General features: G+C 41.1%; 2 protein-coding genes across 2 annotated transcripts; both read left to right on the top strand.

Annotated features, from left to right (window-relative positions):
• The first annotated feature begins 3594 nt into the window (after positions 1-3594).
• Positions 3595-13251, top strand: LOC117807487 (protein-glutamine gamma-glutamyltransferase 2-like). The gene is given in 14 exon segments (XM_034676800.1): positions 3595-3913; positions 4085-4336; positions 5084-5202; positions 5844-5972; positions 6061-6238; positions 6462-6597; positions 7630-7745; positions 7847-7962; positions 8491-8617; positions 9180-9295; positions 10783-10957; positions 11124-11287; positions 11421-11554; positions 12883-13251. Coding segments are annotated over 14 exon segments (2115 nt in total). The 5' UTR covers positions 3595-3714; the 3' UTR covers positions 13037-13251.
• A 930-nt stretch (positions 13252-14181) lies between these two features.
• Positions 14182-26220, top strand: LOC117807760 (endonuclease domain-containing 1 protein-like). The gene is made up of 4 exons (XM_034677160.1): positions 14182-14298; positions 15875-16229; positions 16441-17109; positions 26188-26220. Exons 2-4 carry the CDS (start codon positions 15882-15884, stop codon positions 26218-26220), a joined length of 1050 nt encoding a protein of 349 aa, XP_034533051.1. The 5' UTR covers positions 14182-14298; positions 15875-15881.
• Positions 26221-26226: the final 6 nt, after the last annotated feature.

The following is a 26226-nucleotide window of genomic DNA, read 5'->3' as shown; positions in this document are numbered from 1 at the left end:
CTTGGAATTATTACTCAAGTGTCATTAAAGCTCTTTATAATGTTAATAACTTTTATTTAAATACATAACTCATAATGTTAAAGTCTGTGTCATAGAGAAAACTCACATTTCTAACTGAACATTCAGAGGTGTGTGCTAACATGCTGACGATAAGCTGGTATATCATAGAGATTAAAACAACTTTTCTTTATGGACTTCAGGTTTAACTTTTACTTTTTTTTTTTTCCAAGTTAAAATGACTGTTAAATCTAAAAACTAAATTTAAATATAAATGTTAAATCCTAATGCTAAATATAAATGTAAAATATAAATCAACATTTTTAATGTCAAATGTAAATGTTAAATATAAATGTTGAATGTTAAATCCTAATGCTTATTACAAATCAAAATGTTAAACGTTAAATCTAAGTCTAAACATTAAATGTTAAATCTAAAAACTAAATATAAATGTCAAATGTTAAATCTAAAAACTTAATATAAATGTCAAATGTTAAATTGTAATGCTAAATATAAATATAAATGTTAAATCTAAATATAAATGTTGAATATAAATTGTAATGTTAAATTCAAATATAAATGTCAAATATAAATGTTACATGTTAAATCTAAGTCTAAACGTTAAATGTTAAATCTATAAACTAAATATAAATATAAATGTCAAATGTTAAATCCTAATGCTAAATCTAAATCTCAACGTTGAATATAAATCTAAATGTTAAATATAAATGTAAATTTTAAATGTTAAATATAAATGTTGAATGTCAATTCCTAATGCAAAATCTAAATATAAATTTTAAATGTTAAATATAAATGTTGAATGTCAATTCCTAATGCAAAATCTAAATCTAAATGTTAAATCTTAATCCTAAGTCTAAATGTTGAATGTTAAATCTAAGTCTAAATGTTAAATCTAAATCTAAATGTTAAATCTTAATCCTAAATCTAAATGTTGAATGTTAAATCTAAGTCTAAATGTTAAATCTAAATCTAAATGTTGAATGTTAAATCTAAGTCTAAATGTTAAATCTAAATCTAAATGTTAAATCTTAGTCTAAATGTTAAATCTTAATCCTAAGTCTAAATGTTGAATGTTAAATCTAAGTCTAAATGTTAAATCTAAATCTAAATGTTAAATCTTAATCCTAAGTCTAAATGTTGAATGTTAAATCTAAGTCTAAATGTTAAATCTAAATCTAAATGTTAAAGGTTAATCCTAAGTCTAAATGTTGAATGTTAAATCCAAGTCTAAATGTTAAATCTAAATCTAAATGTTTAATGTTTCTCTAAGATCCTAAATATTAAGCTAGTTTGCAAATTCAAACTGCTTCCAAGCGTAAATACCAAAATAAAAGCTTAGATTTAACATTTAACATTTATATTCAACATTTAACATTTATATTCAACATTTAACATTTATATTAAACATTCAACATTAATATTTATATTTAACATTTATATTTCACAGTGATTTTACCTTAAAAATATTTGTCAGGACAAAAATAAAGTGAAAAGATCACAAGTATTCCTCTATACTTCGTTTTTATGAAGTTTTGGAGATAAATATGGAGAAATGTTACAAACAGCACCTCATACTTTCAAGAGTTACAGGAAATAATTAGGGGCACTAACATTTCTAACATTTACAAAGTCAAAAACTTGACTCTGAAGGTGTGACCCTCAGAATTCATATGAAAGGTTAGGACTAAATATTAATAATGATAATAAGACTCTCCTCTGTACAGAGTGACCTGTCCTGCCCTCTCTTCATGATAATCAACATCAGATAGAATAAAAGCTCCACCCTCACAGCCTCACAGATTTAGACAGCACAGATAACGGTTTGTTTTTATTACCCTCTACCAACTTTTACTTTTTGGGGGGGTTGTTGGTGAATTCTCGTCATGCCTGTCAGCGATCAGGGAGTCTGATTGCGTGTAAACAGTGCTGCGGGAACTTCAGGTATTTTATCTTCATGAGGAAGTAAAGAGGTTTTATAAATTGGGTTTAAAAGCAGGGAGTCAGCTGTGATCCGTCGACAGACCGACGACTGATCACTGCAACGCTGACAGGATGGCAAAGAGTGAGTAGGAGTTATTTTCACATGTTTTAATATTGTTATATATTTTATGAGGATGATTTTAACAAGGTGAAATATGTAGACAGAGTTTTCATTTAAGAACATCAGATGTGTGATCATTATTTACTTTAAGAGACAACTAAGAAAAGAAAGAAGGAGAGAAAGCAAGAAGGAATGAAAGAAAGATTGAAGAAAAGTGAGAAAAAAAGAAAAAAAGAAAGAAAGAAAGAAAAAGCAGAAAGGCATGAAAGGAAAAATAAATGAAAGAACGACAGAAAGAAAGAAAGAAAGAAAGAAAGAAAGAGGGACAGCAGTAAAGAAGGAATGAAAGATGGAAATAATCTACAGCAGAGATCCAGAGGGAGACCAGAAGAAAGAAAAAGAGGAGAATAAATGGGGAAGGGAATGACAGAAGGAAAGGACGGGATGAGAAAAGGAGACATAAAGGAAAAGGAAACATGGAAAGAACAAAGAAAGAAAGAAAGAAAGAAAGAAAGAAAGAGAAATCAGAAAGGAAAAATGAATAAAAGAAGGAAGGAAAGAGGGACAGCAGGAAAGAAGGAATGAAAGATGGAAAGAAGCTACAGCAGAGATCCAGAGGAACCTACGAGACAAGGGAGCTCAGGGACTCCAGAAAGGTGCAAGAAAAGAGAAAAGAGAGGGAGACCAGAAGAAAGAAAAAGAGGAGAATAAATGGAATGACAGAAGAAAAGGACGGGATAAGAAAAGGAGGCAAATGATGAAGAAACATGGAAAGAACAAAGAGAGAAAGAAAGAAAGAAAGAAAGACAGAAAGAAAGAAAGAGAAATCAGATGAATAAAAGAAGGAAGGAAAGAGGGACAGCAGTAAAGAAGGAATGAAATAAATAAATAATTTACAGCAGAGATTCAGAGGAACCTACGAGACAAGGGAGCTCAGGGACTCCAGAAAGGTCTAAGAAAAGAGAGAAGAGAGGGAGACCAGAAGAAAGAAAAAGAGGAGAATAAATGGTGAAAGAATGACAGAAGGAAAGGACGGGGTGAGAAAAGGAGACAAATGATGAAGAAACATGGAAAGAACAAAGAAAGAAAGAAAGAAAGAAAGAAAGAACAATCAGAAAGGAATGGAAGGAAAAATGAATAAAAGAAGGAAAGAAAGAAAGAAAGAAAGAATAATTATAATTAAAACACGTTTTAAATAATTTGCAAACCTTCAAAATCTGTCATTTTTAACATTTTACACTGTGTCCCAGCGTTTTGGAGATTTGGAGTTCTACATGTGACAAGTTGTATTTTTCAAATGTTTTTACACATTATTTACTGAAGATCAATGTAATGTATAAGAAAACCAAAATAAGTAGATAAGTGAATAAATGAGTAAATGAAAAAATAATAAGTAAGGGGTTGGTTGTCACACTTTTTACTGTTTTGATGATTGCTCATCTTGAAAACATCTTTCAAAAGTCATTCCTACATTAAAATGAAACTTAAGGTGTTGGCTTGAAATGTGTATCCCTCTCATTTTCCAACTCATTGTAACAAAGAGGAAAATAACTATCAACTACCAACTCCATCATGGGCATCTCTTTTTTTTGCACTTTGTTTATTTTTGGACCGCGTGTGCGTCCCTCTGTTGTCTGGCCTGTACACATTGAATTATGTTGTTATTTGTTGTCTGTGTTTCTGCAGTGATTAAGAATGTGGACTTTCACTGTGAGTCCAACAACGTGGCCCATCGCACCGCTGAACTAACATCAAAGCAGCTGATAGTGAGGCGGGGCCAGTCCTTCCTCCTGACTCTGGAAATGATGCAACCTTTCAGTTACCATGACACCCTCATCCTCACCGTGGAGACAGGTGGTTCACTGTGATGTTACACTTTTTAAAGGGACTGTTGTGGAAGTAATTTTGTTGTGGTGTTTTGTTGGTGACTAGTCCTTCTACCTCAGCGGGGGGTATAACAAAATATAAAGATAACATGAATCCATTTATGGTCAAAGCTCACCGACATGATCCCGTCCTCACCAGGTCCTGCTCCATCAGAGAACCTCGGGACAAGGTCTGAGTTTGGAAACCCCACTCGCATGTACGCCAGTGGCGTCAAGGCAGTATGGGGAAGCAGTATCGACAAGAGCTCCAATCTGCAGCTGGGTGTTGTGACACTTTCTGTGACCCCTCCAGTTGATGCTCCTGTGGGCAGGTACTCGCTGTCTGCAAGCACGATGAGTGACAAGAAAACTTTGGGGACTTTGGTGGTGCTCTTCAACCCCTGGTGCTCAGGTTAGTGGTGGTACTGCAGCCAAGAGAAAAACAAATAAAATATATGAATGAATAAATAAAAATATGTCAGCATGTTCTTTTAATACCAGAAAAATACAATGACATAATTACAATAAAATAAACAAATACCAGAAAAATAAAACAAAAATGTTACAATAAAATTAATAAAATTGAATAAAATAAAATCTGATAAATATCAAAATAAAACAACTACATTAAAATAAATAAATACCAGGAAAATAAAATAAAATAATTACAATAAATACAATTGAATAAATAAATACCAGGAAAATAAAATTAAATAATTACAATAAATAAAAAAATAAATCAAATAAATAAATACCAGAAAAATAAAGTAAAATAATTACAATAAAATCTTATAAATAAAATCTTATAAATATCGAAATAAAATTACTACAATATAATAAAATAAAATCTGAAAAATACCAGAACAATTTAATTAAATAAGATAGAGTAAGATATAATAGAATAAATAAAAATTATGCTAAAACAATGGTCATAATGGTAATAATGCAGTCCAGGGCTAAAATAAAATTACTCCATGTTAAAAGCCAGATTGAAAAGGTAAGTCTTAAGTTTAAAACACCCAGAGAGCTAGCCGTTAAGTGCTAACGCTTTATTTCTGAAATGTTTTCAGAGGAATAATGATCAAAGAAGCAAACATTACATCACTTAGTGTGTCTCCATGCTCTGTCATAGATTTGTCTGTTACACTTTTGTTTGCAGGTGACTGGGTGTATCTCTCTGATGAGAGGGAGAGACAAGAGTACGTAATGAACGAGGAGGGGGTCATCTATCAGGGAGCAGCTGGTTACCCCCGTTCTATGGCTTGGATATTCGGACAGGTGAGCATGGGAGTCCTAACCTTTCTCTCACCCTTTAGGAGGTGATGTGGATATTCAAAATACACAGAGCAGTGAAATCAAAACCAAAGTTTCCTTTTAGGTGACGTTCCCATTACATAGGCATATGTGTGTTAAGAACCATGTGCTCCCTAAGCTTACCTGCCCTGATTTATCTCACCTGCCTGGTGATCAGTTGTAGGCATTCAGGCAAAGAGAAACACCCCCATCTAGTGGTCAAACAAGTCATTCATAAAAATGGCTCCTATGTCTTTCATTTGAACATGAATTCCTCAGGACTTCAGACTCTTGGCTGAACCTGTTCTAGAAAATTGATTACTTCCCTACTGCTGGAGGATTGGGAATTACAACTGAAGATATCCCAAATGACTCCAGTCCATATCCCTCATCTAAAGGGTCTCAGTGATGTCCTTCTGGGCTCTGCAGACATCCTTAATATCTTGCTTTGAGACCTGGCACTAAATGTAGTAGCAGCACAGTGTCCTGGAACAGTCACCTGAACACCAAAGTTCTGTAACCGTACTGAAGTGGTCTTTGGTGACCCAGAAGACACTCTTGTAGGCACAGACAGATGATGTGTAAGTTGATATGTCAGTCACTCTAATTTGTCTCTTGCTGCCCAGTTTGAGGAGGAAATGGTGGATATTTGTCTCAAGATGTTGGACCTCAACCCGAAGCACACCAGAAACCCGGCTGATGACGTGTCCGCTCGCTGCAACCCCATCTATGTTAGCCGCGTGGTCAGCGCCATGGTAGGCGATGTTTGAGAGAGAAAACAACATAATACTGATCGTCATTCTGGAATGAGAGGTGGTGACATTCAGGGTTTCTCATCTACAGATCAACTGTAACGGGGACCGAGGCGTGTTATTGGGACGCTGGAATGGTAACTACGATGGTGGGGTGAGTCCCAGCCACTGGACTGGCAGTGTAAGCATCCTTCAGCGCTGGTCTCAGAGCAACTGCCATCCAGTGAAGTACGGACAGTGTTGGGTGTTTGCTGGTGTCATGTGTACAGGTACAGCACACAGTTCTCCATCAAAAGCCCTTTTCCTTCACGATCAGTATCACCTGGGGACCTCTGATCCTTTTTAATAACTGGTCTTATCAATCAGAAATGTCAGTAACTTTGAGCGAATTACAGACTTTCTTATCCAGAGGTCTTCAGGTGATACTGATCCCGTGCAAATTGTGCATTCCCTTGTTTCTTTGTGCATGCTTAATTGTGCGTGTGATTGCAGTGATGCGGTTCCTGGGTATCCCATGTCGTGTTGTCACTAACTTCCAGTCGGCTCATGACACAAACGGCAACCTCACTATTGATGAGTACTTTGATGACTATGGATTGCGAGTCAAAGAGAGCGAAGACAGCATTTGGTAAGACCTGCATTCAGTTTGAAGGATTTATAATTTCTCTTTATGTGTTCCAAAGTTAACTACCCTTTCTGAGGGGCTTAAGATGCTCAAAAACTTCCCCAAACAATTCACAAGGATCAGAGGCGGCACAGAGAAATGGCTCGGTAGTGTCCCCAATGGCCAAATTCCACTGGATCTGATAGGTTTCTATTCCAGTCAATGTGTTAATAATAATAATAATAATAGCTGGTATTTATATAGCGCCTTTCAAGAACCCAAGGTCACTTCACAGGGTCAGGTAGGGGGTCTGGGGGGTAAGTGGGGATATCTACTGGGGAAAGGCCTTGAAGAAAAGGTGCGTTTTGACTGCTTTCTTAAAACTGTCCAGGGTTGGGGCGCTGAGGATGTCAGGAGGGAGAGAGTTCCACAGAGTAGGGGCTGCCACACTGAATGCTCTGTCCCCGAAGGTCTGCGGCTTAGTCCGGGGATTGAGAGGAGACCCAGGTGGAGTGTGTTGGTGGAGGAGGTCAGCCATGTACTGGGGGGGCGAGGGCATGCAGGGATTTGTAGGTGAGGAGGAGGAGCTTATAGGTGAGCCAGTGGAGGTGCATGAGAGTGGGGGTGATGTGCTGCCAGGGCTTGGTGTGTGTGAGAACCCTGGCAGCTGAGTTCTGCATGTATTGGAGCCTGTCCAGGGCATTGCTGGGTACCCCGAACAGGACTCCATTGCAGTAATCCAGCCGGGAGGTAATGAAAGCATGAATGAGGGTCTGGGCAACTGAATCAGAGAGAGATGGACGCAGACGGGAGATGTTCTTGAGGTGATAGAAGGCAGACTTTGTGACTGATTTGATGTGTGACCGGAAGGAGAGGAGATGGAACAGCCATCCACATGGAGTGTTAACTTCCACTGGGTTCCATTGTGTTCCAGCTGCCTCTCTGATTCCTAGCTGAATCCTCACCATTGATTATTAGATCCATGCTACCAGAAGGCACTCTTAGGTTCCACCTTTGAGAACCTTTAGGATCAGGATTAATCTGTTTATGATGCAGGAACTTCCATGTTTGGGTGGAGGGGTGGATGAAAAGACCAGACCTCAAGAAAGGAGACAAGTACGACGGCTGGCAAGTCTTGGACCCCACGAACTGAGCGAAGGTGAACACAAATAGTTTCACAGAGTTAAATCCCCTGAGCCATATTCTTAAATCACTGTTTGAGTTAAACGCCAGAAGTTATAGAAATAATGAAATGTAGTGTTTCTTCCTGCAGGGTCATTCTGTTGTGGTCCAGCTCCCGTCATCGCCATCCTCCAGGGTGACGCCGACCTGAAGTATGACGTGCCCTTCGTCTTTTCTGAAGTGAATGCCGACATTGTCAAGTGGATGGTCAGTAGTACCCCTGCTCATGTCAAATAAGAACAGATTTCACAGATTTGTCCCAGAAGTGTGGGGACCAAGGAAAGGAACAACTCAGCAGAGTCCACACCCTTTAAACTGGAAGTCTCACAAAGTCTCACGTGGTCAAACGTGACTTGCAGACGACAGGCTGGAAGAACTGGAGACAGTCCACAGAGTGCATGATTGGCTGTCCTCGGGTTCTCCTTACACAACACTGAATATGTTTAGGGTTTCTAATTAGAAAACAATGTGGCTCCGATGTTCTTGCCGACCACAGAAAAATCTCTCAGAGACTCTTTAAAACGAGAGCCAAAATATCGTGACTTTGCTGCCTTTGATAGAAGGACTGAACCTGGCCGAAATCAGCTTATCTTATCGTGTGTTCTTTGCATTACCAACCAAAATCTATTCTAATATGAACTTGATCATATGAAAGATATTTTGAGGGTAGCAATCTTTCCTTTAAAGGTACAGTGTGTAGAAATGTCATTTGACCTCATTTGATTCTGTTTGCAGGTCAACGCTCAGGGTCCGAAGCGGAGAATGCACTCCGACACCTCCACAGTGGGACAAAACATCTCTACCAAGGCTATTGGCTCCAACATGAGGAGGGACATCACAGACCACTACAAACACAGAGAAGGTGAACACTGTGTGCTGATGAGGGCGTGTGTCCTGAGAACAGATACGGCTTCAGGTAGCTCTCGTGTCAATTTAAAAACGTTAAAGCCTCTTTAGACTCAAAATGTGGCTCAGAAGAGCAGGTGGCCGGCTCCTTTTTTCCTAAAAGGCAGGATGTAAAGTAAGTTTGAACACCACTTCCATCCATCCATTTACTTCTGCTTATCGGGGTCGGGTCGGGAACAGTCCAAGCAGTTCAACACAGACATCCCTCTCCTGAGCAACACTTTCCAGCTCCTCCTGGGGAATCCAGAGGTGATCCCAGACCACGTGGGATATATAATCCCTCCAACGAGTTCTCGGGGCCTTCTACATGCCCAGATCACCTCTAAATGGAGGCGTCCGGGAGGCATCCTTATCAAACCCCCGAACCACCTCAGCTGACTCCTTTCGATGCGAAGGAGCAGCGGCTCTACTCCGAGCTCCCTCTGGATGTCTGAGCTCCTGCCCCTTTCTCTAAGGCTGAGCCCAGACACCCTCCGGATAAAGCAAATTAAACTAAATGTGTATTTTTTTCCAAACAGGCACTTCAAAGGAGAGAGCATCCTTCAAGCGAGCTCTCAACAGAGTGAACTCAGGAGATGATCAAGAGGGGGACAGCAGAGACGAGCCACTGAAGTTGGAGATGAAATTCGAAGAGGTAAGAAGTACGACTTTGAGATGGCAATGTACGTTTTTTCAGATCTAAAGAGATGTGAAATTCTCCCCTCCAGATATGTCTGCCAAGGAAATGCGATCATTTCATGGTTCATTACGTTCCTGTGTAATCAATCTTTATTTATAAAGCCCCAAATCACAACAAACGTTCTCCTCAGACTCTTTCCAAACAGACTGTCCTCTATGTCCTATTATTAACAAAGACCCAACATCAAGACCGGATCAGATCCAGTCCCCTCTTCCAGACAGGACTCAGTCTGATCTCATCTTAATCCACCATGAGCAGAGCACTTTGCAGCATTTAGCAAGTTACAGTGGCAAGGACAAACTTCCTTTAACAGGCAGAAACCTCCAGCAGGACCAGACTCATGTTAGACACACATCTGCTGAGACCGTGTTGGAGAGAGGGATAGAGGGACATGAAGAGAGAGAGAGAGAGAGAGAGAGAGAGAGAGAGAGAGAGAGAGAGAGTGAGAGAGAGGGGGAGAGAGAGAGGGAGAGGGAGAGGGAGAGAGAGAGAGAGAGAGAGAGAGGGAGAGAGAGAGAGAGAGATGATGGAGAGAGTAGTTGTAGCAGCTGGACTCTGGTGCATCCACAGCAGCAGAGATCCAGAGACAAGGGAGCTCAGGGACTCCAGAAAGGTCTAAGAAAAGAGAAAAGAGAGGGAGACCAGAAGAAAGAATAGGAAAGGATAGAAGGAATGGACAGGATGAGAAAAGGAGACATAAAGGATGAGGGGAACATGGAAAGCGCAAAGAGAGAAAGAAAGAAAGAAAGAAAGAAAGAAAGAAAGAAAGAAAGAAAAAGGAAGATAGAAAGAAGAAAGGAAAAATAAATAAAAGAGGGAATGAAAGGAAAAAGGAATAAAAGAGAGAAAGAAAGAAGGAAGGAGTGAAAGAAAGAAAGAAGGATGGAACGAAAGAAAAAAGAAAGAAACAAGGAATGAAAGGTCAAAGGAATAAAGGAATAAAAGAGAGAAAGTAACAACGTCTTCATAATATTCTAACTAGGGAGATATCAAAACATAAATTTTGTTATCAGTGACAAAATCAGGGAATACATCACAACTTAGTTTGATCCTTTTTCAACAGCCCTGCCTAGAAGTTAAAAACTGAGTGAATAAAGGAAGAGGATCGGGGTCAAAGGAGGACAGTATAGTCAGGATTCTTAGAATAGGCTAGAATCCAGACATTACAGAATGTTACTCTCAGTCATTGGGGAAACTCAGAATTCTCAGAAAATGCCAATTCTAAGAAAAAAGACAGAATTCTGGAAAAAGAGTCAGACTTCTGAAGAAAATGTTCAGAATCCTGACTTGCATCTCAGAATCTCAGAAAGACAAAATTCTTCTTTTATTTAAGAGCTTGACAAAACAAGGAAAAGCCAGAATACTGAAAAAAAAGGCAGAATTTAAAAAACAAATACCTCTCAAATGTCTTTAAGAAATAAACCAACCCTTTTCTTCTCCAGGAGACCAAAATGGTCAACGGACAGGACATAAAACTGAGGCTGAAGCTGAGCAACAAGGACCGTACTAAAAAGACCATATCCATTCGAGTCACAGCTCAGACCATGAGGTACAACGGCAAACCGGCCAACAACATCCAGAGCTCAGTCCAAGAGAAGACACTGCTGTCCGGACAAGGTCTGCAGTGTTCCCCTGTTATGTTAAAGATACTCTCCCACCTTTAGACTAAACATATTGGTTGTTATACCAAATCCAGACACTGTCAGATGCAACAACTCCCTTAGATTCCCTTCGATTGGATTCTATGCCTGACATTTAACCTCCCCGACTCTCTGTCCCACAGACGTGACCCTGCCAATCCTGATCCCGTTCTCAGCCTACAGTACGTACATGGTGAGCTGTGACAGTGTGAAGGTTTCAGCCGTGGCCTTTGACAAACAGCAGGACGACGACATCTATGAGACAGAGACCGACATCATCCTGGAGGAGCCTCCCCTCTCCATAAAGGTTGGTAGACTCCCCTGATGAAAACGTCCAGGGGGTTACAAAGTATGTATGCATGTTTTTGCAGTCTACAGGACATCATTGTTGCTGTGCGTGTGTGTGTGTGTGTGTGTGTGTGTGTGTGTGTGTGTTTTAGGTCTTAGGTCCGGCTCGCTTGTTCGAAACAATGATAGTGGAGGTGGAATTTACAAACCCACTCAATGTGACACTGAGGAACTGCTCTCTGACTGTCATTGGATGTGGTCTTTTCAGATCCGACTACGTGGAGGGGTAAGGATGTGGTCATTTCAAACATTTATCTTATCAAATCAAATGATGCTCCATCGACTTTTAAGAGAAGGCACAGGGATCCTTCTCTTTCCCTCTCTCTCCTCTCTCTGCCTGTCTCTCACTTTAACTCTTCCTGTCCCATTAAAGTTACTAACCATAGACCTTTCTGGAGTCCCTGAGCTCCCTTGTCTCGTAGGTTCCTCTGGATCTCTGCCGTTTCTTTCTTTCTTTCTTTCTTTCTTTCTTTCTTTCTTTCTATCTGTCCTTCTTTCTTTCTTTTCTTTCTTGCTTTCTTTACTTATTTCTCTTTTTTTATTCCTTCTTACTTTTTTCTTTCATTCTTTTTTCTTCTTTCTTTCATTCCCTCTTTCCTGCTTTCTTTCCTTTTTTCTTTCTTTCTTTGTTCTTTCTTTTTTCTGTTCTTTATTTTCTTTCTTGCTTTCTTTAATTCTTTCTCTTTTTCCTTTTTTCTTACTTCGTTGTTACTCTCTCCCTTTTATTCCTTTGACCTTTCATTCCTTCTTTCCCTCTTTTTTTCCTTTTTTCTTTCTTTCCGTCCTTCTTTCTTCTTTCTTTTATTCCTTTTCCTTTCACTCCTTCTTTCATTCATTTTTCCTTTCATTCATTCCTCCCTCTTTTATTTATTTTTCCTTTCTTCTTTCTGTCCTCCTTTTTCTTTCTTTCTTTCTTTCTTTCTTTCTTCCTTTCTCTTTTTTTCTTTCTCTCTTAGCTCTTTCCATGTTCCTTCATCATATGTCTCCTTTTCTTATCCCGTCCTTTCCTTCTGTCATTCCTTCACCATTTCTCCTCTTTTTCTTTCTTCTGGTCTCCCTCTCTTCTCTCTTTTCTTAGACCTTTCTGGAGTCCCTGAGCTCCCTTGTCTCGTAGGTTCCTCTGGATCTCTGCTGCTGTGGACGTGGTCCAGACTCCAGCTGCTGCAACTACTACTATCCGTTTCCCCACTATCATCTCTCTCTCTCTTCATCTCCCTCTATCCCTCTCTCCAACACGGTCTCAGCAGATGTGTGTCTAACATGAGTCTGGTCCTGCTGGAGGTTTCTGCCTGTTAAAGGAAGTTTGTCCTTGCCACTGTAACTTGCTAAATGCTGCAAAGTGCTCTGCTCATGGTGGATTAAGATGAGATCAGACTGAGTCCTGGCTGTAAGATGGGACTGGATCTGATCCGGTCTTGATGTTGGGTCTTTGTTAATAATAGAACATAGAGTACGGTCTAGACCTGCTCTGTTTGGAAAGGGTCTGAGGAGAACATATGTTGGGATTTGGTGTTGTATCAATAAAGACTGATTGATTTTTTTTTTTAAATTCAGAAATACAAGGGAGCTGGAACCAAACAAGACCCTGAAGATGCGGATCATAACCACCCCCTACAAGACTGGGCTGAGGACTATGGTGGCTGACTTCGACTGCAGTGCCTTCAGAGACGTGAAGGAGAGCTACACTGTGAATGTCAAGCTCTGCTGAATCTCTGCGTGTGTTATAACACATCCTGTTTACCTTGTGCTTTTGTGTTTGATTCAGGGCCAAACAAATGAACTGTGTTCTAGCTAATTAGTCGCAAAAATCATCGTTGTAATTGTCTTGTTGTAACTTCTAAGATATAAAGATACTGTAAAAGTTTAAACTATTACCTGAAAGTTTTGAGTTGGGGTTACAAATAAACCTGAATATTAAACCTACTTCGCTAATCAATAAAAACACTCTTGGAACTCATCGGCTAAGACCTGACGAGAATCTGGGAGCATTTGCTAACTTTTAATGTAGCGTGATTGTTTACAGTTAGCATTGTGCATTGTTCATGTGTGTTCAGATCAAAAGAGAAGAGAAATCCTCCCCTCCACACATCTCTGCAAAATAAACGTCATCTTTTCTTGGTTCCCTGTGATCGCTCGTTCTTCTGTTCATGGTGAGTCTCAGTTTCACTGTGAATAGTAATTTACTTGAAGGCTTCCCTTTGGCAGGAAGTGGATGGAATTAACTGAAGTAACTAACACTATTAGACAGCTGAAACAAAATAAAACATCTTCTACAGAATGTGTGCTATAAGGGCTGCATGCTAGACTTCTATTGCTATATCAAAAAGTTGTTTAAAACTGGATATCTTTAAGAGTTTAGGAACATTTTCTAGGATTTCAAACAGCATGCTTATCTGCTACAGATGGGTTTGAATGGTGGTTAATAGTAATGTATGAAACATGGAATATTTCAAGGATTGCTAATCAGATTATACTTAACTAAACTGACTCAAAACTAAACCTTTGACATCTAACGGAAAATGAATAATGCTTAAAATCAAAATAAGTAGCTACAGGAAGTCTTAAACTGAATGTACAAAGCAACATTCAACAAGTGTTTGAAACCACAATAAAACTGAACTGAGCAGGAAAACAGTTGAGAGGGTTGGCACAGCTGAGGGTGATAATTGTGAGCTCATTGTGAACCAAAGGCTGAGACCTAGATCGGTTCTGTAACTGTTGGACAAACACATTTTTAAACCAGTTCCTGGGGGAAGTCCCAAGAGTTCATCTCCAATTACACCTCTGATATCAGCCTTTCCTTTTAGATATGCAGTTAAAAAAATACTGCTTAAGGTGGAGCAAATTCAGACTTCCCAATAAAATCCCAGCCCCTACACCACTTCTGTTAATAAATGCCCCGAACACAAGACTCCTAAGACTCATCTCCGCCTGGGTGGCCAGTCTGTCATTAAGGTCTTATTAAGGAGGGTAAGTTTTTACTTGGTTTACTTGGTCAACACATTTTTAACTCTTCATCAAATAAATGTGCATTGTTGAATTTGAAAGAGATGTTTAAAAAAAAAGAAAAAGATTCAAATTGTAAAATAGTGGGAAATTCATTTTTGTTACTGGACTCAAGATTAAACTACTCTCGTGATTACCTGGTGTGTTAAGCATTTTCCTGTTCATTGATACTGACAGATGATGTTTTTTAATTTTGGTGTTAATGGTGGCTCTCAGTGGAGTACTCGGGCTGTTTGAGGGGCACCTCCTTTCAAACCCCTGGTACTCACAGTTTAGGGTGAATTTAATTGTATTGTGGCAGAGGCAACAAGAGGGGGGTCTGGGGGTCCTCCTCAAGACTTTGGAGCATCTTACACTTCATTCCCTTCATCGTAGTGAATATTTTTTATGACCAATTGTGGAGGAAAATTAGTCACGAAAAAGGAAAAAAAAGTTTTTTTTAATATATTTCTATATTACTGATTATATTTAACAATTAGCATAACATAATAAACTACAAGGGCATCCATTTGTTAACTTTAAAATCTCTGGAGGGGCATCCAGAGGGCAATTTTGTGTGCATTCAAATGAAGAGAAACCCTGTAGCCACACAAACAATTTATTGACTGTGAGGGCATCCAGAGGGCACTTTAGTACTTTTTATACATTTGAAGTTTATCCAGAGGGCACTTTTGTACTTTTTATACATTTGTAAAAAAAGTACAAAAGTGCCCCCTGGATGCCCATCAAATGTATAAACATAACCTTAGCAGGGCCTGATTTTCTTTGCATGTGCACACTAAGGCTGGTCCAAACTAAATTTAATGTGTCATCAGGAATAAGCCTGTAACTGCTTTCTGACCTGATGAGGACATCTTTCGAGTAATGTTCTTGTTCCTCTTTCTGTATTCTAGGTTTTTATTTGTTTTGCCTTGTCCAAAGAATTTCACAATCTTTGTTATTGATCTTTTTCATCTATGTAGAGAGTTTTCATGCTTCATATCATAGTTCCTGCATTTTATATATTATTATATTGCATTTCAATTGCCAAACAACAAACGTAGTTCTTCAAATGGCGACTTGAGGTTGGCTCCAAATCAAGTTAAAAATGTTTTGTACAAAACCAGCCCAGAAAAGCCAGAGTCTCCATGGTCTTAAGATAATAGTCAAAAGCTTCTGAAACCAGAAAGCCACGATGTCACACGGTCCTGTGTCTAATCACCGCCTCACCTGACTAATCATTTATGTAGTTATTGGAAAGTCTTCTGAAATACAACTCCCCACTTGTGGATCTAAACAATCTTATTGACCCACCTATAATGATCATCCCCTTTTATTGAACCCAGTTCATGTGTTTACCAGTGAAGGGTACAAAATGCTGAGGTAAGGCTTAAGAGGTTTAAATTAGTCTTCTTGCTTCCTCTTGTTTGGTTTCAAGATGATACAAAATCTCTTTCCATGTTTCACTTCCTCCTCAGATTGAGCTAAAGATAACAGGATGTAAATGATGATGAGCTTGAGGAAAGTAAACCTTCTTTCTTTTCTTCAACCAAAAACACAGTGCAGAGATGATGTTCCTGAAGAGATGGTGTCTGCTGCCCCTCTCTGGCTTACTTATTCTGGCCATTGTCCCGACTGTACCTGAAGTGATGGATTCAATGTCAATGTGTCCCAACTTTTTTCTTGAGGGAACTCCACCAGAGGTCCCAGGAATCTTAGAGAGCGGCACAATCCTGAACCAAAACCGATACAAGACCATCTGTCAGACTTATAACAATACGAGAAGGTTTGTGACACTCTATGACACCGTGAACAGGATCCCAGTTTTCTCTGCTTACAAGTACAGAGGTACGGGGAAAGGAAAACGACCAAACCCTCCCTGGAAGATAGAGCCACAGGTATATTTTCATTCTCTTGCTTAAACATATACAATCATTTCTTAGGAGCCAACTTGGAAGTTGTTGAGACACTGATGTGGTGTAGCTGCTTACAGACCAGAAGGGGGGTTTTATTAAATCCCCTCAGACTCACGCAGTTCATCAGTGTTACCACTTTGATAGAGAGAAAATATGAGAATTGCTCCTTTACTGTTACTGTACTGTTAGATGTGTCTTCTTTCTTTTGCAGCTTGAAGGAAAAAACAACATCAACATGGTGAATTCCAGATCTGTCAGATACGAACACCAGGCCAGTGATATTGATTACAAAAGCGACAGTAAAGTCTACAATAGAGGCCATTTATTTCCCTCTTCTCACGCATTTGATGAAAGTGACAAAGTCTCAACGTTCACCCTGACAAACATTGTTCCACAAGCTATATCTTTTAATAATGGCAGCTGGGGGAAAATGGAGAACTGCGTTCAATGTGTCATGAAAAAGTACTGCACCGACAATAATGAAGTCATTGAGGGATTTGTTGTAACTGGAGCAAAGCCCAGCAACAACAACATACTGAATGAAAGGATCAATATCCCTGAAATTCTCTGGACGGCATTCTGCTGTTACAGTAGCAAAGTCAACAAGTGGCTGGCAAGTGCACACTGGGGCGACAACATTGCAGAAGAATCTAAATCCAAATATCTGCAGACAAAAACTCTGCAACAACTAAATCAGAGGCTGAGGTCAGGGGAACCACGATTTGAGGTGTTTCCTAGAAAAGAGTGTCCCAAGTATGAAACGGTAACCGAGTACTACCCAGAAATTAATGCTAAAGACAAAGATTGCCATTGCCCAAACCCTCCGACTACTACAACTACTGCCGTTCCATCAACTACTGCAGTTCCATCAACTACTGCAGTTCCATCAACTACTGCAGTTCCATCAACTACTGCAGCTCCATCAACGACTGCAGCTCCATCAACTACTGCTGCTCCATCAACTACTGCAGTTCCATCAACTACTGCAGTTCCATCAACTACTGCTGCTCCATCAACTACTGCAGTTCCATCAACTACTGCAGTTCCATCAACTACTGCTGCTCCATCAACTACTGCTGCTCCATCAACGACTGCTGCTCCATCAACTACTGCTGCTCCATCAACTACTGCTGCTCCATCAACTACTGCAGTTCCATCAACTACTGCTGCTCCATCAACTACTGCTGCTCCATCAACTACTGCAGTTCCATCAACTACTGCCATTCCATCAACTACTGCTGCTCCATCAACTACTGCCATTCCATCAACTACTGCTGCTCCATCAACTACTGCAGTTCCATCAACTACTGCTGCTCCATCAACTACTGCAGTTCCATCAACTACTGCTGTTCCATCAACTACTGCAGTTCCATCAACTACTGCTGCTCCATCAACTACTGCAGTTCCATCAACTACTGCTGCTCCATCAACTACTGCAGTTCCATCAACTACTGCAGTTCCATCAACTACTGCTGCTCCATCAACTACTGCTGCTCCATCAACAACTGCAGCTCCATCAGCGACTGCAGCTCCATCAACTACTGCTGCTCCATCAACTACTGCAGTTCCATCAACTACTGCTGCTCCATCAACTACTGCTGCTCCATCAACTACTGCAGTTCCATCAACTACTGCAGTTCCATCAACTACTGCAGTTCCATCAACTACTGCAGTTCCATCAACTACTGCTGCTCCATCAACTACTGCTGCTCCATCAACTACTGCAGTTCCATCAACTACTGCCATTCCATCAACTACTGCTGCTCCATCAACTACTGCAGTTCCATCAACTACTGCCATTCCATCAACTACTGCTGCTCCATCAACTACTGCTGCTCCATCAACTACTGCAGTTCCATCAACTACTGCAGTTCCATCAACTACTGCAGTTCCATCAACTACTGCAGTTCCATCAACTACTGCAGTTCCATCAACTACTGCTGCTCCATCAACTACTGCAGTTCCATCAACTACTGCAGTTCCATCAACTACTGCTGCTCCATCAACTACTGCAGTTCCATCAACTACTGCAGTTCCATCAACTACTGCAGTTCCATCAACTACTGCAGCTCCATCAACGACTGCAGCTCCATCAACTACTGCTGCTCCATCAACTACTGCTGCTCCATCAACGACTGCTGCTCCATCAACTACTGCAGTTCCATCAACTACTGCGGTTCCATCAACTACTGCAGTTCCATCAACTACTGCTGCTCCATCAACTACTGCAGTTCCATCAACTACTGCTGCTCCATCAACTACTGCAGTTCCATCAACTACTGCAGTTCCATCAACTACTGCTGCTCCATCAACTACTGCTGCTCCATCAACTACTGCAGTTCCATCAACTACTGCAGTTCCATCAACTACTGCTGCTCCATCAACTACTGCTGCTCCATCAACGACTGCAGCTCCATCAACGACTGCAGCTCCATCAACTACTGCTGCTCCATCAACTACTGCTGCTCCATCAACTACTGCTGCTCCATCAACTACTGCAGTTCCATCAACTACTGCTGCTCCATCAACTACTGCTGCTCCATCAACGACTGCAGCTCCATCAACGACTGCAGCTCCATCAACTACTGCTGCTCCATCAACTACTGCTGCTCCATCAACTACTGCTGCTCCATCAACTACTGCTGCTCCATCAACTACTGCAGTTCCATCAACTACTGCTGCTCCATCAACTACTGCTGCTCCATCAACGACTGCAGCTCCATCAACTACTGCTGCTCCATCAACTACTGCAGTTCCATCAACTACTGCTGCTCCATCAACTACTGCTGCTCCATCAACTACTGCAGTTCCATCAACTACTGCAGTTCCATCAACTACTGCTGCTCCATCAACTACTGCTGCTCCATCAACTACTGCAGTTCCATCAACTACTGCAGTTCCATCAACTACTGCTGCTCCATCAACTACTGCAGTTCCATCAACTACTGCAGTTCCATCAACTACTGCAGTTCCATCAACTACTGCTGCTCCATCAACTACTGCTGCTCCATCAACTACTGCTGCTCCATCAACAACTGCAGTTCCATCAACTACTGCTGCTCCATCAACTACTGCTGCTCCATCAACTACTGCAGTTCCATCAACTACTGCGGTTCCATCAACTACTGCTGTTCCATCAACTACTCCTGCTCCATCAACTACTGCAGTTCCATCAACTACTGCTGTTCCATCAACTACTGCTGCTCCATCAACTACTGCAGTTCCATCAACTACTGCAGTTCCATCAACTACTGCTGCTCCATCAACTACTGCGGTTCCATCAACTACTGCAGTTCCATCAACTACTGCTGTTCCATCAACTACTGCTGTTCCATCAACTACTGCTGCTCCATCAACTACTGCAGTTCCATCAACTTCTGCAGTTCCATCAACTACTGCTGCTCCATCAACTACTGCGGTTCCATCAACTACTGCAGTTCCATCAACTACTGCTGCTCCATCAACTACTGCTGCTCCATCAACTACTGCAGTTCCATCAACTACTGCTGTTCCATCAACTACTGCTGTTCCATCAACTACTGCTGCTCCATCAACTACTGCAGTTCCATCAACTACTGCAGTTCCATCAACTACTGCTGCTCCATCAACTACTGCTGCTCCATCAACTACTGCAGTTCCATCAACTACTGCTGCTCCATCAACTACTGCTGCTCCATCAACTACTGCTGCTCCATCAACTACTGCGGTTCCATCAACTACTGCTGTTCCATCAACTACTGCTGCTCCATCAACTACTGCTGCTCCATCAACTACTGCGGTTCTGTCAACTACTACAGTTCCATCAACTACTGCTGCTCCATCAACTACAGCAGTTCCATCAACTACTGCAGTTCCATCAACTACTGCTGCTCCATCAACTGCAGTTCCATCAACTACTGCTGCTCCATCAACTACTGCAGTTCCATCAACTACTGCAGTTCCATCAACTACTGCTGCTCCATCAACTACAGCAGTTCCATCAACTACTGCAGTTCCATCAACTACTGCTGCTCCATCAACTGCAGTTCCATCAACTACTGCAGTTCCATCAACTACTGCTGCTCCATCAACTACTGCAGTTCCATCAACTACTGCTGCTCCATCAACTACTGCAGTTCCATCAACTACTGCTGCTCCATCAACTACTGCAGTTCCATCAACTACTGCTGCTCCATCAACTACTGCGGTTCTGTCAACTACTACAGTTCCATCAACTACTGCTGCTCCATCAACTACAGCAGTTCCATCAACTACTGCTGCTCCATCAACTACTGCTGCTCCATCAACTACTGCAGTTCCATCAACTACTGCTGCTCCATCAACTACTGCAGTTCCATCAACTACTGCAGTTCCATCAACTACTGCTGCTCCATCAACTACAGCAGTTCCATCAACTACTGCAGTTCCATCAACTACTGCTGCTCCATCAACTACTGCAGTTCCATCAACTACTGCTGCTCCATCAACTACTGCAGTTCCATCAACTACTGCAGTTCCATCAACTACTGCTGCTCCATCAACTACTGCAGTTCCATCAACTACTGCTGCTCCATCAACTACTGCAGTTCTGTCAACTACTACAGTTCCATCAACTACTGCTGCTCCATCAACTACAGCAGTTCCATCAACTACTGCAGTTCCATCAACTACTGCTGCTCCATCAACTACTGCTGCTCCATCAACTACTGCAGTTCCATCAACTACTGCTGCTCCATCAACTACTGCTGCTCCATCAACTACTGCAGTTCCATCAACTACTGCTGTTCCATCAACTACTGCAGTTCCATCAACTACTGCTGCTCCATCAACTACTGCTGCTCCATCAACTACTGCAGTTCCATCAACTACTGCTGCTCCATCAACTACTGCAGTTCCATCAACTACTGCAGTTCCATCAACTACTGCTGCTCCATCAACTACTGCGGTTCTGTCAACTACTACAGTTCCATCAACTACTGCAGTTCCATCAACTACTGCAGTTCCATCAACTACTGCTGCTCCATCAACTACTGCAGTTCCATCAACTACTGCTGCTCCATCAACTACTGCAGTTCCATCAACTACTGCTGCTCCATCAACTACTGCTGTTCCATCAACTACTGCTACCACTACCACTACCACTACCAGGACAACAAAGAAAAAAGAAGTCAGTTCAGAAAATGATGAGCACCGAGAGCAGGAAGGAAATCAAAGAGGTCAAGGAGGAGGTAATGGGGGTGGTGGTGTCCTAGGGGCAGTTGGTGGTGGCCTAATCCTTGGGGCAGTTGGTGGTGGCCTAATCCTTGGGGCAGGTGCTGGTGCTACATCTCAAACCGCCACAACCATATCTGCCCCCTTTGCTTCTACATCTGGCCATGCTGTAACAGGAACTGGCAGACCCTTAGCTGCTAGTTCCCATGGGAGTACCGTTTTGACAACAACATCAACAAACACATTAACAACTAACAACATGTCAGGAACAACTTCCTCAATAACAGCATCTCTCTCTCCAACAATTACTTCCATTGATACAGCAAATACACCCCAAATTAGTGAAACAACTCAAACCTCAACAAATGTCATCCCAACAACAACTAATCCCCAAACAAACTCAGCTCTGTGGGCCAAAGTCACAATCAAACCACCCGCTGAGACATCAACTAGTCCTCCGACAACTGAACCAAAAACAGACTTAGCCGCTGAGACATCAACTAGTCCTCCGACAACTGAACCAAAAACAGACTCACCCACTGAGACAACAATTAGTCCTCCGACAACTGAACCAAAAACAGACTCACCCGCTGAGACATCAACTAGTCCTCCGACAACTGAACCAAAAACAGACTCACCCACTGAGACAACAATTAGTCCTCCGACAACTGAACCAAAAACAGACTCACCCACTGAGACAACAACTAGTCCTCCGACAACTGAACCAAAAACAGACTCACCCACTGAGACAACAATTAGTCCTCCGACAACTGAACCAAAAACAGACTTAGCCGCTGAGACATCAACTAGTCCTCCGACAACTGAACCAAAAACAGACTTAGCCGCTGAGACATCAACTAGTCCTCCGACAACTGAACCAAAAACAGACTCACCCACTGAGACAACAATTAGTCCTCCGACAACTGAACCAAAAACAGACTCACCCGCTGAGACATCAACTAGTCCTCCGACAACTGAACCAAAAACAGACTCACCCACTGAGACAACAACTAGTCCTCCGACAACTGAACCAAAAACAGACTCACCCACTGAGACAACAAAGCCTTGTCCTACGACTTTTGTACCAGAAACAAACTCAACTGCTGAGACAACACCTTGTCCTACGCCTACTGATTACGACTTGATTTTAAGATTTCATTGGTTACTTTTACAGCACTCAACAGTCTCTGCACAAGGAAATTAGGTTGGCTGATTCTGTGCTCTAGTTTAAGTCATTTCTTAAAATGTACTTCTTACAAGTGCCTTGCACTGGGGCCTGTTTTGTATTTCAATACATTATCTGTTGTTAATCAAAGTACTATTTTAAAATGGTATTACTTTTCTGTGCACTTATATTAACATTGCTTAACATCACATATTATGCTTTGAAATTCTAACAATTGTGTACAAGAGCATTCCAAAATATATATAAAAATGTGATCAACAAAAAAATAAATTGTTTCTTGACTACTGGTTGTTTATCTGTGGAATTATTTTACAGAAATGTGAATGTGAATGAAAACAAACAATGCCTGTATAAAACTGTCTAAGCTGAAGATAAGATGTGCACTGATCCACATAGCCAAGGTTCATGAGGTTGAATTTCACATCAGTTAGAACACTAGGCTCCACTGAACTTACCCCAAACACACTAAACCAAGTGATAGTGTGAAGCTGGATTTTGGAAAGGATAAAACAATAAACAGAAGAAGTGAGACCATCACTGATCAAAGCATAACCCCAACTCCAGAAACTCTGGGGTGCTGAATGAAATCAAAATAGAATCTGATGCTTTGTAAAAATGTCAAAGAACCCTATATATAACTGAAAGTAGTGCAGATAACATATCAAAAGTTGAGACTGAAAATAGTTATTTTATGAAAAATATCTGCTCATTTTGAATTTAATGAGGGGTGTAAAGTTACACAGGGTGTAAAGTCCATCCTAAACCACGTCATTGTTTGGTTTCAACACTGAGACTTAAGGTTCATCTTAACTAGAAGAGACCTATACTCATGCCACCGCCACAAGGTTTAACATATGTATGATGAAGACCATTTACAGTGAAGTCTTGGGCAGTGTAAGCGGGTATTGATGTAACCATGTGTGTGCAGCAGTAGTATCGGATGTAGAGTGTTATTTGTGCGCGTCCAGTGTTGCATAAAAAGCTCGGCTAATGTGGGAGGAGAGGTGAGACGTCATGGATCAGGAGGGAACACACACACACACACACACACACCAACACAGTCAGAAGTCAGTAGGATAGAGCACTAGTATTGGTCATGTCAGATAAGTAAGGGAGCAGTACGGTTTGCTGTACTTTCGCAGGTTAAGGTGTAGTGCTGGAAAAAAAAGCTCAGCGATTCCTGCATGATCCTATCAGAGGTAAGAAAATATCCTTTTATCTGTATCTTAGTGTTGTATACTGTAGGGTGCAACAAAACCTGACTCGTGCAGCACAATTATCAAATCTCTGGTGCAAAGTGTCGATATTTAGGCAAGGCAAGGCAAGGCAAGGCAAGGCAAGGCAAGGCAAGGCAAGGCAAGGCAAGGCAAGGCAAGGCAAGGCAAGGCAAGGCAAGGCAAGGCAAGGCAAGGCAAGGCAAGGCAAGGCAAGGCAAGGCAAGGCAAGGCAAGGCAAGGCAAGGCAAGGCAAGGCAAGGCAAGGCAAGGCAGCTTTATTTGTATAGCGCATTTCACACACGAGGGCAACTCAATGTGCTTTACATTAACACATTAAAAGCATTGGAGACATTCAGACAAGCATAAAAGAACATAATTAAAATGACAAATATGATAAAACAGAAAAGAAAAGGAAAATTAGAAATATATTAAAAATTACATTAAAATTGTAATTTAAAGTGGGTTAAAATAATCTAAGATAGGAAGGCAGAGGTAAATAAAAAAGTCTTAATCTTTGATTTAAAAGAGGTGAGAGTTTAAAGGGATAGTTCTTCCTCTTTTGTTAAGTGGGGTTGTGTGCTGATCAGCTCAGCCCCTCTATTGAGACACTATGAATAGAAGCAGAACGGAAGCAAGGTTATCAACCACTGCAGACAAACTCCACTGTATCACGTATTTCAGCTGCAGCTCTATTTTTACTGTATCACACCTTGAGGGGGAAAATTCTTTTGTACGTCTTCTTTTTATTGATTTTTCATCTGCTTTTAACTGTATCCAGCCACATATTTTAGCACAGAGACTGCAGAGCACTCATAACATCAATCCTGGTCTCATCTGTTGGCTACTGGATTTTTTAACTGTTAGACCACAGCGGGTCACGGTCAATGGTGTTTTATCAGATGTCCTTTTATCATCCACCGGTTCACCTCAGGGTTGGGTTTTATCTCCGCTTTCTATTTGTTTTATACACAAACAGTTGTCAGAGTAAACATGCAGGACACCACATCGTCAAGTTTGCCGATGATTCTGTGATTGTCTCCTTGCTCAACAATAACAGCCCGGACCATGGCCCTGTGGGGGCAGAATTTACAAAATGGTGCAATAACTCTTTTCTGAGGATCAATTCTGGGAAGACAAAGGAGCTCGTCGTTGATTTTAAGAAGACCCCCATTGCCTTCTCCCGTTTTTGATGATGTGGAAGTGGACATTGTGAACAGGCACAAATATCTTGGCACTTTTATTGACGACAAACTCACATTTGAGCATCAGGTCGACGCTGTCTGTAAAAAGGCCAAGCAAAGAATGTACTTTTGTCGGAAGCTCAGGGGTTTGCATGTCGACACGACTTTTATGAAGATGTTTTATTCCTGTTTTATTGAATCGCTTTTAACCTTTTCAATGGTGTCCTGGTATGGGTCAGCAAGTCTAAAAAATAAAAAGAGACTTCAGGCTATTGTAAAGATATGCAGCAGGGTTGCGGGCACACCCCTGCCTGACATGTCAAGCCTTAACCGAGCCAGGACCCTCAGCAAGGCCTGGTCCATCATGGCTGACCTGTACCATCCTCTTTTTCTTAAATTCTGCCGGCTTCCCTATTCCCTCCCTCAGGCCGCAGATTCGCGATGCCAAAAAGCAGGACAAATGGGAAAATAAACTCTTTTGTAGCGATAGCAGCTTGCCTGCTTAACGATGCCTTATAGCTGTTTTTTCCTTGTTGTTACTGTTTTGAATGTTTTGATGTTGGTGTGATTTGTTGTACTGTTTTGTTTGTGTCACTGCTGACTGGAAGACAAATTGACCCCCCAGGCAAAATAAAGAAACCTTGAACCTTGCAGGCGGAAGAACCGCGTTTCGGTTTAGGCACTAATTTTGCCACATCGAATGGGCTTTCTAATGTTGAAGTACAGCACTGAAAACTGTCCAGTGAGATGATTTAAATATGTCATTCTGCTTTTTTTCCTCCTCTCTGTGCTGTTATCTGATCTTTCTCTACACAGCAGAGGTCAAAGGTCAGGAGGGATTTGTACCAACACCAAATGTGAATGGTACTTGTGAATCTTTAATAACAAACGGATCTGGACGAAGGATTTATTGTCGTGTCTGGGTCTTTGCGTGTGTGTGTACGTGTGTGTGTGTGTGTGTGTGTTCGTGCCTGAATGATTAAGATGTTATTGAAGAAATTGATTTATTATTGATAAGATTATAAAAGCCAATAATGACAGCTGGATGCATTATTGATTAGACTGGATAATGCAGCTGCTGAAGTTCCACAACACTATTATGAGATTATGTAGGTCTGAGACGACTACATACACCGCACATTTTCCATCTCTCCTTCCTCCATCCTTTTTGTCTCTATGCGCAGATAACCGAGCGGAGGAAAGTATCACCATCTTAACATCCT

The sequence above is a fragment of the Notolabrus celidotus genome, chromosome 23 (genome assembly GCF_009762535.1).
Source record: "Notolabrus celidotus isolate fNotCel1 chromosome 23, fNotCel1.pri, whole genome shotgun sequence".
Classification (NCBI taxonomy): Eukaryota; Metazoa; Chordata; class Actinopteri; order Labriformes; family Labridae; genus Notolabrus; species Notolabrus celidotus.
Note: the sequence above shows the minus strand (reverse complement) of the source record. Positions and strands in the feature narration are given on the sequence as shown.

Bases quoted from the DNA above. Each gene is read 5' to 3' on its own strand.
- LOC117807760 (XM_034677160.1), top strand. From the start codon at position 15,882: ATGATGTTCCTGAAGAGATGGTGTCTGCTGCCCCTCTCTGGCTTACTT. The intron at 16,230-16,440 runs GCTTAAACATAT...TTTCTTTTGCAG, and splicing joins AGGTATATTTTCATTCTCTT to CTTGAAGGAAAAAACAACAT. The intron at 17,110-26,187 runs GTTCCATCAACT...CTCTATGCGCAG, and splicing joins CAGTTCCATCAACTACTGCA to ATAACCGAGCGGAGGAAAGT.